General features: G+C 44.4%; 1 protein-coding gene across 1 annotated transcript in view; it reads left to right on the forward strand.

Annotated features, from left to right (window-relative positions):
• Nucleotides 1-2,062: 2,062 nt before the first annotated feature.
• The window catches only part of LOC143666825 (serine protease 29-like), a 39,644-nt gene continuing 27,871 nt past the window's right edge, over nt 2,063-13,835 (forward strand). The window contains exon 1 of the mRNA XM_077140352.1: nt 2,063-2,276. Within this exon, the coding sequence (XP_076996467.1) occupies nt 2,235-2,276 (42 nt within the window). The 5' untranslated portion in view covers nt 2,063-2,234. The remainder of the gene's footprint in view (nt 2,277-13,835) is intronic.

The following is a 13,835-nucleotide window of genomic DNA, read 5'->3' on the forward strand; positions in this document are numbered from 1 at the left end:
AGAAAAAGCTAAGGTAAAAAATAAGATGATCAGATTTAGTCACAATCAAAATAAAACAAAACCCTTTCCCGACGGGGTTGCACAAAGGAGCTGTAATTAAACTGTTCAGCCTGGCTTAGAGAGTCTCCGTGGGTCACAAGACACGGGGGGAGCGACGAGGAAGCCCTTGGTGGAAAGCACTCTGGGGACACGGCAGCTTTGTGAACTCGGGGTGCGGGATGGGCTGCGTTTAGCATCTTCTTTCCTCCGGTGTTTTCTTTCTTTGCATTTCATTTATGACACCTCCGATGTCCCCTCTGGGCCCAGGCTCTGGGTGATAGGCGGGAGGACAGCGCCCACTTGAAAGGTCACTTTAAGCTCTGAGGGGTCAGCGAACCAAGGGCCCGGGGCCTCCGTGATGGGCCTGGTCTGACCCCAGAGGTGATGCCCTCCAGGGTCCAGGCGGCGTGAATGTCCCTCAGAGTGTGTCCTCACGGAGCTGGTTTGCCCCTCTGTTCACAAAAGGCTCTGAACAGTTCTGACCCAGGACCCCGCATGTTCCACGACCTGAGAAAATGACGCCCCTGCGCTGGTGAGCAGCCTGTGGGGACTGCACTCCTGGTGCCCATCTGCCCTCCACGGTGGCACCCGCCGGCCGGGGAGGCACGAGGGCACGAGCTCTCGCTCCAGCACCTCCTCCAGGCAGCCGCCGGGATGCGCCCATGGGGTCTGCAGGTGCTGCGCAGGCACATCCCTGGGAGGGGGGCGCTCTGCACATGCGAAGGGGCCTGAGGACTGGCAGCCCAGCAGTGGGCTACTGGCCTGGGGATGGGGCTGCGACCGTGGCCGCAGGGACAGAGGCTCCAGCGAGAGGCGGGAGGGAGCACCGGGCACTGACAGCCTCCCTCAGTCTATTGAGGTCTTCCCCCAGCTGGGGCGGCCGCGACAGACTCACACCAGCCGAGACAGAGACATTCCATCGCGGATGAGACGGTGCCCTTCGAAGGGGCCCCACGCTGCATAGGGAGGGTCTTACTCCCCAGTCCGTGCGTGCGGAAGGGGTGCCGGCGAACCGGGGAAGCGAGAGCGCGGTGATGACACGTGCTTGCGAGAAAGGCAGAGCGGGTGGAGAAGGAGGTCCCCACTCTGGGACCCGGGGTTGGTTCAAGAGCCATCTGTGTGTTCTTTCCTCCTGAGCGAGGCGAGTGCCACACGAGCTGCGACCTTGGGTCCACGGGCAGCTGCGCGCTCAGGGCTTCAGCGCGCCAAGACCCAGTTAGGCTGCGTGTCCCCCATTGGCCACAGGGCCACACGCACCCTCGTCCCGCAGCAGCGGTAGAGAAGGCGGCAGGTGTCAGCAGTCCAGCTCGGAAGGATGCAGTCCAATGAGCAGGGGACGCCAGGGCCACGCTCAGGGTTACTCTCCCGGGATAAAGGGTCACCCCTGGGCTTAGTAGAGGCATTACATGATTTTGCATAGGATTTCAGATTTGTGACCCTTTATGTGAGTTGTTATCAGGACTATCTCCAGAGCTTTGTATGTTATTCAAAGCCACAGGATGTCCTTGGGCAGCTGTGAGGTGATCTGAAGCCATACAACTTTGTACCAGTGCTTTTCTTAGTGCATAGTTTCTTCATGTAATAGTGATGTGGCTTGTCTAGTTTCATTGAAAGCCTGCGTGGTGCGACGCGCTAAAGCAGCCACGAGGTTTTCAGTTACTGCGGCAGCATCTCCTGGTACAAAACTGGCTACAGGATAAAACCCCCAGGAAGTACGTTGTGCTCCGTACCTTTGTTTGACCATTTCCTGTAGGAGCCAAAGGGTTCAAACAAGACCTGCAGAACTTGTTGGGAGCAGCTGGCGTCCCTGGGTGGGCAAGAAACTCAGGAGATTGTTATTTGCTTTGTTTGGAACAGTCTGGGAGGAACAGAATGTTCGCTTACCCCTAAATGGTTATGTTGGGTATGAAGAAAGTTAGGTACTTTGTTTCCTCAGGAAATGCAGGCCTGCCTTTTGTTACCCTGCAGTATATAAGCAGGATCTGGTTCAGAATAAAGTTGTCTGTTGTTTGTTAAAGTTAAGCTTCAGACTCCTTGATCCCGTCTGTCTCTTTCTTTCTTTCTTTCTCACCTTCCCTTAATATCCTTTGAGCTCCATTTCATAGGAAGCAACCTCTGGCGCCCAACGTGAGGCTCGAAGGGGAAGACTCCAAAACAATATTAAGGAACCAAGGCAAAGTCTCCACTAGAGGGACATGTGTCCAGCCGATGGAAGAGGGCTCGAGTCATATCGGGAAGTAAGCATTTTCCTTGGAGCATCAGGGTAACGGGTAATCACAATAAGTGGCTGGAGGAGTATGTGTGTATGTGTTTGTATGTTTGTGTGTTGAAAACATTGTTAGGGTGCCGTTGCAAAAATAAGGTTCTGATGAAGTTTAAGAGTTGTTTGTATTTTGAAGGAAAAGACTTTGTGGATGAAACAGAGAAGAGCCTAAAGCAGATTCCTCATAGTGAGATGGGAGACATTGAGGGAAAAGGAGTGAAGAAAGTTCTGAGCAGAAAACAATTTTCCGTAACAATACAGTGAGGCCACATGGGGCAATAACAGAAGGGAGTTCAGGAAAAATAAAGAAACTGTGTTCTTGTTGTTAGGAAGAAAATAGTAAAGGGAAATACTTAATAGCATAAGGATGACACAGCCAGGAAATAGAGCCAGAGACAAGGTAACTCTAGTTGGGAAAAAGAGGCTAAAAAAGCTTCTTCAAAAAAGGAGCTATTTCTAAAAATATAAGATAGAAAAATTGAGAGAATATTTGGAGTAATTAAAGGAGAGAAAGGACAAACAAAATGAGAAAAAATATGGGACAAAGCCTAAACTAATATAATAATTGCAAAGAGTTTGTAAAAATGAAAATTATGGTCAAAATCAAGAAAAATTTCATGAGTCTGAAATGACAACATTTTCTCAGACTCTTAGCCTGTTCTAATGAAAAGATATAAAAACTTTTTTAGATAATCAGTGTAAAAAGCAAACAGTCTGTGTTTTTTCAAAATAACTTACGTTAACTTTTGTCATGTCACTATCTGTATAAAAAAATACTTTTTTTCTCCTGGGTATCATTATACTGGCAAAAAAAAAAATGTTTCTTTTCTTGCCCTAAACCAGGTGGCTTAATCTATTAATCTAAGGAATATTGCTGTAAATGAATCTATTACTGACTAAATAATATTCAAATCATATACAAACCTAAATTCCTTTAAGCCAAAATATCTTAATGCTTTGTCCAGTGTTTATATAAACGACATATGTATAAACTAAATTTATCCCCTAATAACCATGGCTTATGTTGGGAGCAGGTCAGATTTGAGGGCTGAATGTAAGGAAAAAATCTTTTTGTGGAGTCTGTTCTGTTCACCTGATGTTGCCATTACATGCAACTGATGTTGCTATCACATGACCGTGGTAAGAAACAGTTAAGATGTGCACTCTAGCTGGGAGGACTGGCCATCCTCCCGGAAGCAGATGTACTTCAATAAAGATATGTAGGTCCCAGGAAGCTCCTCTTGGTCCCTAGCCAGTTCCCACAGGACCCAACTGGGCCCGGTCATGTAAGCAAATTGGAATTTGGCCACTATTGTGGGAAAATATCATGAAAACTGCATGCACTGAATTTAAAATCACCAAAAAATGCACAGCTAATTATAAAGAATCCACATTTCTGCCTTCCTTTTCAATCACTTTTAAAAATGCATTTAAAAGAATCTGGTCATTTAATATGGGTACCCATCACTAATGATACTCGACTTTCATTTTTGCTACTTGTCACTTTAGGGATTCCTAATTATATGTTACAGAATTGGTTTGATATTTTACAAGGAGATTCTGATTTATTAAGCAAAAGGCAGTTAACAGCTGTGGCTGAACAAGAGTTACAATTAATTAAACAACGCATTCAAGAAGGGCAGTTTGTTCAAATAGAACCAGAAAAACCTGTTGATTTGATTACTTTCTTTATCTTACAATCTCCCACAAGCCTATTTCGGCAAGATGGTGTTTGAGAATATATCTTTTTACCAAACGATCGACAAAAACGCTAAATACGTATTTGCGAGGAAACTAAAGTCTATGCTCCTGAAACAAAAAGGGGGAAATGTAGGAGCCAAAGGGTTCAAACAAGACCTGCAGAATTTGTTGGGAGCAGCTGGCGTCCCTGGTGGGCAAAAAACTGAGGAGATTGTTACTTGCTTGGTGTGGAACATTCTGAGAGAAACAGAATGTTTGGTTACCCCTAAATGGTTAAGTTAAGTATGAAGAAAGTTAGGTACTTTGTTTCCTCAGGAAATGCAGGCCTGCCTTTTGTTACCCTGCAGTATATAAGCAGGATCTGGTTCAGAATAAAGTTGTCTGTTGCTTCAGACCCCCTGATCCCATCTTTTTCTTTCTTTCTCATCTTTCCTTAATATCCTTTGAGCTCCGTTTCATAGGAAGCAACAATTTCCCACTGACAGGGTTTATGGGGGAGACAGCCATAGCCAGGAGTGGGGACAAAGGGTTGCTCTGAAGTTCACCATCCAGTGGGCCCAGGGCAGCTGTGACCACCTGTTCTAGTTTGCTAGCTGCCGGAATGCAATACAGCAGAAACAGAATGAGTTTTAAAAGGGGGAATTTAATAAGTTGTTAGTTTACAGTTTTAAGGCTGAGAAATCATCTGAATTAAGGTAAGTCTAGAGAAATGTCCAATCTAAGACTCCAAGAAAAAACACCTTGGTTTAAGAAGGCTGACGAAGTTCAGGGTTTCTCTCACATATGAGAAGGCACATGGCGAACACAGCCACAGTTTCTCTCTTGGCTGGAAGGGCTCATGGCGAACACAGCATCACCTGCTAGCTTTCTCTCCTGGTTTCCTGTTTCATGAAGCTCCCTGGGAGGCATTGTCCTTCTTCATTTCCAAAGGTCACTGGCTGTTGGACTCTGCTTCTCGTGGCTATGTCATTATGCTCTGCTCTCTCAGAATCTCTCATTCTTCCAAATGTTTCTTCTTTTATAGGACTCCAGTAACTTATCAAGACCCACCCAAATGGGTGGAGACGTGTCGTTATCTAATCCAGTTTAACAACCACTCCTGACTAAATCGCATCTCCAGGAGATGGTCTATTTACAGATTCACACATACAATACTGAATAGGAATTAGAAGAAACTCAGCTGATAGAAAATGAGACTAGGATTAAAACACGGCTTTCCTAGGGACCACACATCCTTTCACACCAGAGCCCCACCCACTCTGTCCGATTCCCCATAACGAACCTTTAGGAGAGCCATCAGCACCGTTCCTTACAAGGTGATTTGCCATTGGAAATGGCTATTGGTCTTTCTGTTTTTAAGCTGAGGGAGGAATTCCTTGGCAGTTTACCAAGGTGCACATAACAGGAGAGCATTTAGTAGGTCTCTGGAAGGAAAGACACGGGCAGCTCAGGGACGTAGGACCTGTATCCGGAGCCACAGACACTTTCTTTGTGGGGATTCCCCTTTAGCTGCTGTTCTGTCTGCCAAAGCTGCCAGAACACAACCTATCAGAGATGGATTGAACTTTAATAAAAGGGGGCTTATTTAGTTAAAAACATATAGTTCTTGAGAGGAAAGGCAGCTAACTTCCATCTGAGGTTCTTCCTTACGTGGGAAGGCACAAGATGATCTCTGCTGGTCTTCTCTCCAGGCCTCTGGGTTCCAACAGCTTTCCCCAGGGTGATTCCTTTCTGCATCCCATGTGAGGAAGTTTATTATTTCATTCTTTCTCCCCAGGATCCCCAGGGAAATTTGCAAATACTTTTTCATTCTCTACCCAAATGACTCTGGGATATGTTGGGCCATCACACTGACCTGTGCAAACCGACAAGATCTCACTCCCTATTCAGGATTCCATTTTATTATGGTGCTTGAATAAACTGACCATTCAAGTTAAATCAGATATTGTGCTTTCAAAAATATAAATTGTGCACCAAATGAGCATCTCTTCCTTTGGTCACACACAGAAGTGGAAGTTCTAAAAAATGGATGGAATCATCCTTTACCCTGTATTCTGGCTTAACATAGTCCTTTCCAGATTAGTTCCCTTCATATCTCTAGGTGAGGTCCGATTACTCTTTCAATACTTTTAGCAGTGGCTATATGGGGTAGTGCTGAGTTTCCCAGTTTCAGGGCTCTAACTCTGAGTCTCAGGTGTCAAGAAACACCTGAGGTTCCAGGTAACCATCAGGTTATACACCCCATAGTTCAGCCTCCCAGAATTTAGAAATAACCGTTACAATGCTGGAATAGGTGTGACTGCTGTAAGAGCTGACAATCCAGGAAACTTCACACAGACCCCAACCTGAGAACCTATGCCCTCTATTTCCCTTCTCCGAGTGTGTATATTGTAAGGGGACCATAGGAGCGAGGCCTGATCACATTTGTCTTTTCCTTTCTGACATGTCAGCCTCCACACCGTCCTCGGTTCATTCTCCCGGGCGCATGCCTCGCAGCTGCATGCCTTCAGGGGCAGCCTGTTCAAGCCCGGTGTCCTTCTTTCCAACTGGCCGTCCTTGCAGTAAGCCCCCGGGCTGCTGCCCAGCACTCAGGGCAGATGGTCACGTCTTCTCCTGACTCCTGCAGTTACCATCCACACAGCCCTGAGCCCTGCTCCTTGGCTGGTCCGGCCTTCTCCCGTTTCCCACGGTACCTTGTCGGCGCCAGGCTGGAGAGCTGCTGCAGTCCACCTTGTCCGTTGTCCGTGAGCAGATCCAGCCATGTGAAGGTGTTTGAAGGGATGGTTCTTGTCCTTCAATCGTGGCCATGGCCGTGTTGCCTTCAGGAGGACGGGATGGTACAGAGGATTACTCTAGCTCCTCGTAGGAGGCAGGACCTACAATGCTCTGCATGTCACAGGGACAGGCTCTTGTGAAGGTCCCCACTGTTGCAGACAGGCTTTCCACCTGGTTAGAGCATTTCATTTCATGCTCCCTGACCGGGGGGTCTTAGTGTTTGCAGGGCTGACCCCTGAATAGGGATTGCTGTATGCAAGGTCACTGGAGTTTTCAAAGTTCATCTTCTCACCTGGAGGAGAGCTTGGTATGCTGCACGCAGATCCTTTCCTGTACGTTAATGCTGCACTCTTCCACAGTCGCCACCAAAACCCAGTCGAAGCTCTTTTAGCTGCTCGCCTTTGCCACACACCCCACCCACATCCAGTGTCGGTGCTGGACACGTCCAGTTCCCAAGGCACATCTGGGTCAAGCCCATTAGAGCTGGTGCAGGAACTATTGCCCGTTTAGTTTTCTTAAGAGCTTTATGTTGTAAAATTCTAGCAAATCGTATCCAACAACACATTAAAAGAATTATACATCATGACCAAGTAGGATTCATCCCAGGTATGCAAGGATGGTTCAACATAAGAAAATCAACTAATGTAATACACCATATCAACAAATCAAAGCAGAAAAATCACATGATCATCTCAATTGATGCAGAGAAGGCATTTGACAAGATTCAACATCCTTTCCTGTTGAAAACACTTCAAAAGATAGGAATACAAGGGAACTTCCTTAAAATGATAGAGGGAATATATGAAAAACCCACAGCTAATATCATCCTCAATGGGGAAAATTTGAAAACTTTCCCCCTAAGATCAGGAACAAGACAAGGATGTCCACTATCACCACTATTATTCAACATTGTGTTGGAAGTTCTAGCCAGAGCAATTAGGCAAGAAAAAGAAATACAAGGCATCAAAATTGGAAAGGAAGAAGTAAAACTATCACTGTTTGCAGACGATATGATACTATATGTAGAAAACCCAGAAAAATCCACAACAAAATTACTAGAGCTAATAAATGAGTACAGCAAAGTAGCAGGCTACAAGATCAACATTCAAAAATCTGTAGCTTTTCTATACACTAGTAATGAACAAGCTGAGGCGGAAATCAAGAAACGAATCCCATTTACAATCGCAACTAAAAGAATAAAATACCTAGGAATAAATTTAACCAAAGAGACAAAAAACCTATATAAAGAAAACTACAAAAAACTGTTAAAAGAAATCACAGAAGACCTAAATAGATGGAAGGGCATACCGTGTTCATGGATTGGAAGACTAAATATAGTCAAGATGTCAATCCTACCTAAATTGATTTACAGATTCAATGCAATACCAATCAAAATCCCAACAACTTATTTTTCAGAAATAGAAAAACCAATAAGCAAATTTATCTGGAAGGGCAGGGTGCCCCGAATTGCTAAAAACATCTTGAGGAAAAAAAACGAAGCTGGAGGTCTCGCGCTGCCTGACTTTAAGGCATATTATGAAGCCACAGTGGTCAAAACAGCATGGTATTGGCATAAAGATAGATATATCGACCAATGGAATCGAATAAAATGCTCAGATATAGACCCTCTCATCTATGGACATTTGATCTTTGATAAGGCAGTCAAGGCAACTCACCTGGGACAGAACAGTCTCTTCAATAAATGGTGCCTAGAGAACTGGATATCCATATGCAAAAGAATGAAAGAAGACCCATCTCTCACACCCTATACAAAAGTTAACTCAAAATGGATCAAAGATCTAAACATTAGGTCTAAGACCATAAAACAGTTAGAGGAAAATGTTGGGAGATATCTTATGGATCTTACAACTGGAGGCGGTTTTATGGACCTTAAACCTAAAGCAAGAACACTGAAGAAGGAAATAAATAAATGGGAGCTCCTCAAAATTAAACACTTTTGTGCATCAAAGAACTTCATCAAGAAAGTAGAAAGACAGCCTACACAATGGGAGACAATATTTGGAAACGACATATCAGATAAAGGTCTAGTATCCAGAATTTATAAAGAGATTGTTCAACTCAACAACAAAAAGACAGCCAACCCAATTACAAAATGGGAAAAAGACTTAAACAGACACCTACCAGAAGAAGAAATACGGATGGCCAAGAGGCACATGAAGAGATGCTCAATGTCCCTGGCCATTAGAGAAATGCAAATCAAAACCACAATGAGATATCATCTCACACCCACCAGAATGGCCATTATCAACAAAACAGAAAATGACAAGTGCTGGAGAGGATGTGGAGAAAGAGGCACACTTATCCACTGTTGGTGGGAATGTCAAATGGTGCAACCACTGTGGAAGGCAGTTTGGCGGTTCCTCAAAAAGCTGAATATAGAATTGCCATACGACCCAGAAATACCATTGCTAGGTATCTACTCAAAGGACTTAAGGGCAAAGACACAAACGGACATTTGCACACCAATGTTTATAGCAGCGTTATTTACAATTGCAAAGAGATGGAAACAGCCAAAATCTCCATCAACAGAAGAGTGGCTAAACAAACTGTGGTATATACATACGATGGAATATTATGCAGCTTTAAGACAAGATAAACTTATGAACCATGTAATAACATGGATGGACCTAGAGAATATTATGCTGAGTGAATCCAGCCAAAAACTAAAGGACAAATACTGTATGGTCCCACTGATGTGAACGGACATTCGAGAATAAACTTGAAATATGTCATTGGTAACAGAGTTCAGCAGGAGTTAGAAACAGGGTAAGACAATGGGTAATTGAAGCTGAAGGGATACAGACTGTGCAACAGAACTAGATACAAAAACTCAAAAATGGACAGCACAATAATACCTAATTGTAAAGTAATCATGTTAAAATACTGAATGAAGCTGCATCTGAGCTATAGGGTTTTTTTTGTTTTTGTTTGCTTGTTGGTTTATTTGTTGTTGTTGTTTTTTACTATTATTACTACTTCTATTTCTTTTCTTTATATTAACATTTTATATCTTTTTCTGTTGTGTTGCTAGTTCCTCTAAACCGATGCAAATGTACTAAGAAACAATGATCATGCATCTATGTGATGATGTTAAGAATTACTGAGTGCATATGTAGAATGGTATGATTTCTAAATGTTGTGTTAATTTCTTTTTTTTTTCTTTCCATTAATAAAAAAAAAAAAAAAAAAGAGCTTTATGTTGGGGGACATCCCATTCCCAGGTCTTTCAATCACAGGCTAATAGTATAGAGGTGTGAAGATGAGTTTCTGGTGTCAGCCTGGCCAGGTGATGGTGTCCAGCTGTCTGGCCAGGCTGCAGTGGCCTAACTGTTACTGGAAGCATACTTTGTGACTGGTTGGTCACTTCAACCAGAAGTGGGTATATTAGATCACCAGTCAGTTGATTGCAGCTGTGGCTGATTGCATCTACTGTTAACTAAAGGCTTGTCACCAGCAAGCAAGATAATCCAAGCAGTTCCATTTGAACCAATCAGATGGAGGCTTGTAGGAACAAGAGAATGTTACTGGTTTTACAGACAGGTAGCGTCTCCTGGGAAGTTGGTCAAGATGCTTCATCAGAGTTGCAGCCTCACAGCCTGCCTCCGGATTTTGGACATTTGAATTACAGATATCTCCTGTTGGTTCTGTTTGCCTAGGGAAGTCTGATTTATACTTCTTGGTACTGAGAGGTTCTTGAGAAACAGAATCCTAAAAGTGGGCTTTTACAGTTGTTTTTCTACTACTGACACTAATGACTTTGTATCCAGCAATCGAGATGGCACTGATCCATGGTATGAGCTGAGAATAGGCATAAGCAAAATATCACCATTTGATTCTGCAAATTGTGTGCTTATACGAGGCAGGCTTTGGGTGAGGATGTTTTTGACTCCTTAGTGGAATTTGCTGGAATTAAGAAGGATGATGCTCCTGGCTGGTTGTTCTCAGATACATTCGATACAGCTACAAGGGAAAGGGCTGAAGTGAAAATCTCTAACCGGCAACTCAGACGCTGCATGATAAATGGTAAAGGTTCTGTGTGCCTAAAGGAAAACTCTATTCCCTGTGGCCACAGACGTGAGCTCTCTGACAACCAGACCGAGACTCTTACTGTGTGAGAAGCAGATTCACAATGGAAACTAAAATCTGAACCTTGCATGCTGTCAGCTGTTAAAGTAAGGGTTTTCATTGGAAAAGAATGGGACCCTCACACTTGAGGTGGGGACATTTGGACTGATGATGAAGGCAGTGGGATCATGAAAACCCTGAAATCTGCTGAGCCTTTGCTAGACAGGCCTACAATGGTCTGTTCTGAGGAAGCCGCTGCCCCACCTCCTCGCCTGCATTGAGGAAGCAGCTTCCCGGCCTCCGGTTCACCCGAGAAGTCAGCCATCCAACCTCCACCTGCAGAGGTTAATCCTTCAGTGCCTGTCACACCTGTGACACCCTCCTCTGGACAAAACCCCCTCACTCCTCTGTTTCAAGCTCTTAAGCTTCTTGCCCCAGATGCAGCTGCAATGGCATGCCCTGAGGCCACCCTACTGCTCTCCTCTTCTTCACCACATATAACTAGGCAAAAGTCCCAACAGGCCCTGAGTGGTGAGGTACAAAGTGTGACCCAGGAGGACAAATGCTGTACTCCAAAGAACCACATGAGTTTTCCAATTTACGTGGAAAAAATCGTGAGAATATGTGTGGGAATGGATATGAAGGGTGTGGGATAATGGTTGAAGCAATATAAAGTTGGATTGAGCTCAATTTATTGATATGGCCCCACTAAGGAGAGAGTCAGCAGTTATTGTTGTAGCTTGAGGAGTTAAAAGGGCGTGATTGGCTTGTCTGGGTACTTGGCTAAAACACGGATCAAAAGGCGGTTGACATGAACAGAGATGGAAACGCCAGAACTGCCCTGGTATAATGTAGAGGAGGGGACCTAAAGATTCAGAGAGATTGGAGTTTCAGAGTAGATTGATCATGGAAGAGCTGCTCACACACACCGGGAGTGTCCAGAGGACACTCCTGTTCTAGTTTGCTAGCTGCCGGAATGCAATATACCAGAAATGGAACAGCTTTTAATAAGGGGAATTTAATGAGTTGCTAGTTTACAGTTCTAAGGCTGAGAAAATGTCCCAATTAAAACAAGTCTAAAGAAATGTCCAATCAAAGGCATCTAGGGAAAGATACCTTGGTTCAAGAAGGCCAATGAAGTTCAGGGTTTCTCTCTCAAGTGAGATGGCACGTGGCGAACACAGTCAGGGCTTCTCTCTCAGCTGGAAGGGCACATGGCGAACACAGCGTCATCTGCTAGCTATCTCTCCTGGCTTCCTATTTCATGAAGCTCCCCGGGAGGCGTCTTCCTTCTTCATCTCCAAAGGTCGCTGGCTGGTGGACTCTCTGCTTTGTAGTATTGCTCTCTCTGAATCTCCCTGAATCTCTCATTCTCCAAAATGTTTCCTCTTTTATAGGACTTCAGAAACTAATCAAGACCCACTCAAATGGGTGGAGACATGTTATCCCCTAATCCAGTTTAACAACCATTCTTAACTAAATCACATCAACCAGGAAGATGATCGCATTACAGTTTCAAATATACAGTATTGAATATGGATTATTCTACCCTATGAAATGGGACTTCTATCAAAACATGGCTTTTCTTAGGGGGCACACTTCCTTTCAAACCAGCACAACTCCTTTTACCAGAACTTTGAGGAATAAATTTGTGAGACTGGCTCCATCAACTCTGAAGAGCTCTCTGGTAGTCTTCCCCACAGGTCACACATAACCCTGGGAGCTGCTGTCACTGAGCTGGAATCCTTAAACACAATGGGGATGATTGGATCCCCAGTTGACAGAAACCACGTGGCAAGTTAATTGCCATAGGCAAAAAAGGTGGGTGTGGACACATATTCATTTGCTAAGCTGCCAGAATGCAATATTCCAGAAATGGAATGGCTTTTAAAAAGGGAATTTAATAAGTAAGAAATGGTCAGTCCTGAGCCTCTAAAAACATCCAAATGAAGGCATCCAGGTACAGACACCTTAACTGAAGGAAGACCAGTGTGTCTGACACACCTCTGTCAGCTGAGCAGTCATGTGGCTGGCATCTGCTGACCCCTCGCTCCCCGGCTCCATTGCTTTCAGCCTCACTTCCTACAGGAGTTCTGCACTTCACTTCTCTGGGCTGGCTTTCATCCCTGGCTCTCTCCAGGTTCTGGCTTGTTTACCCTCTCATAGTGACATCTGCTGGTCTCTCAGCATCTCCAAGCATCCGTATCTGTTCTCCCAGTGTCAGCCTCCATGTCAGCTCTGCATTGATGTGACTGTCGGCTTCTCTCTGTGGGCTCTGGGGCTTCTTTCCTTACCTCTTTTAAAGGATTCCAGTAAACTAATCAAGACCTACCAGGAATGGGTGAAATCACATCTCCATCTAATCCATAGGTCACAACCACAACTGGGCATGTCCCATCTCTGTGGAGATAATCTAATCAAAACTTTCCACCTATAATCTTGAATCAGGATGAAGGAAATAGGTGCTAATCCACAAGATAGGATCAGGATAAAACCATGGCTTTTCTTGGGTATATAATATATTCAACCCAGCACAGTCACCAAAGTGGACAGCAGACTCAAAACAGCAGTCAAAATAACCTGATTCACAGAGACTTATGGCCTTGGATAATATATCATGGAGTATCTAGAAGTAAAAATCGATGGGCAGTCTACTAATTCCTACTTGATCTGTACAAGCAGAGGAGGTTTAGGTCACATGAACAGTCTAACTTAAATTGCAAAGCAGAGGATCACAGCCTTCAATCAATTTCCAGACGTGAGACAGCTTAGAGACCCAGAACCCCTTGAGTGAGTGGAGGGCTGGGTACCCTTGGGGATGGACACTGGTACACCGCCCAAAATTTACACTGTTAACTTTCCTCCCACCCTCCCAAGGAGACCTACTGCCTTTTCCCAGGGTGACTATGCACTGGGGAGAAGGGAATGAGCAGACATTTCTGGGACTATTTGACACTGGGTCAGTGTTGAC

Source organism: Tamandua tetradactyla, chromosome 23 (assembly GCF_023851605.1).
Source record: "Tamandua tetradactyla isolate mTamTet1 chromosome 23, mTamTet1.pri, whole genome shotgun sequence".
In the NCBI taxonomy this organism is placed as follows: domain Eukaryota; kingdom Metazoa; phylum Chordata; class Mammalia; order Pilosa; family Myrmecophagidae; genus Tamandua; species Tamandua tetradactyla.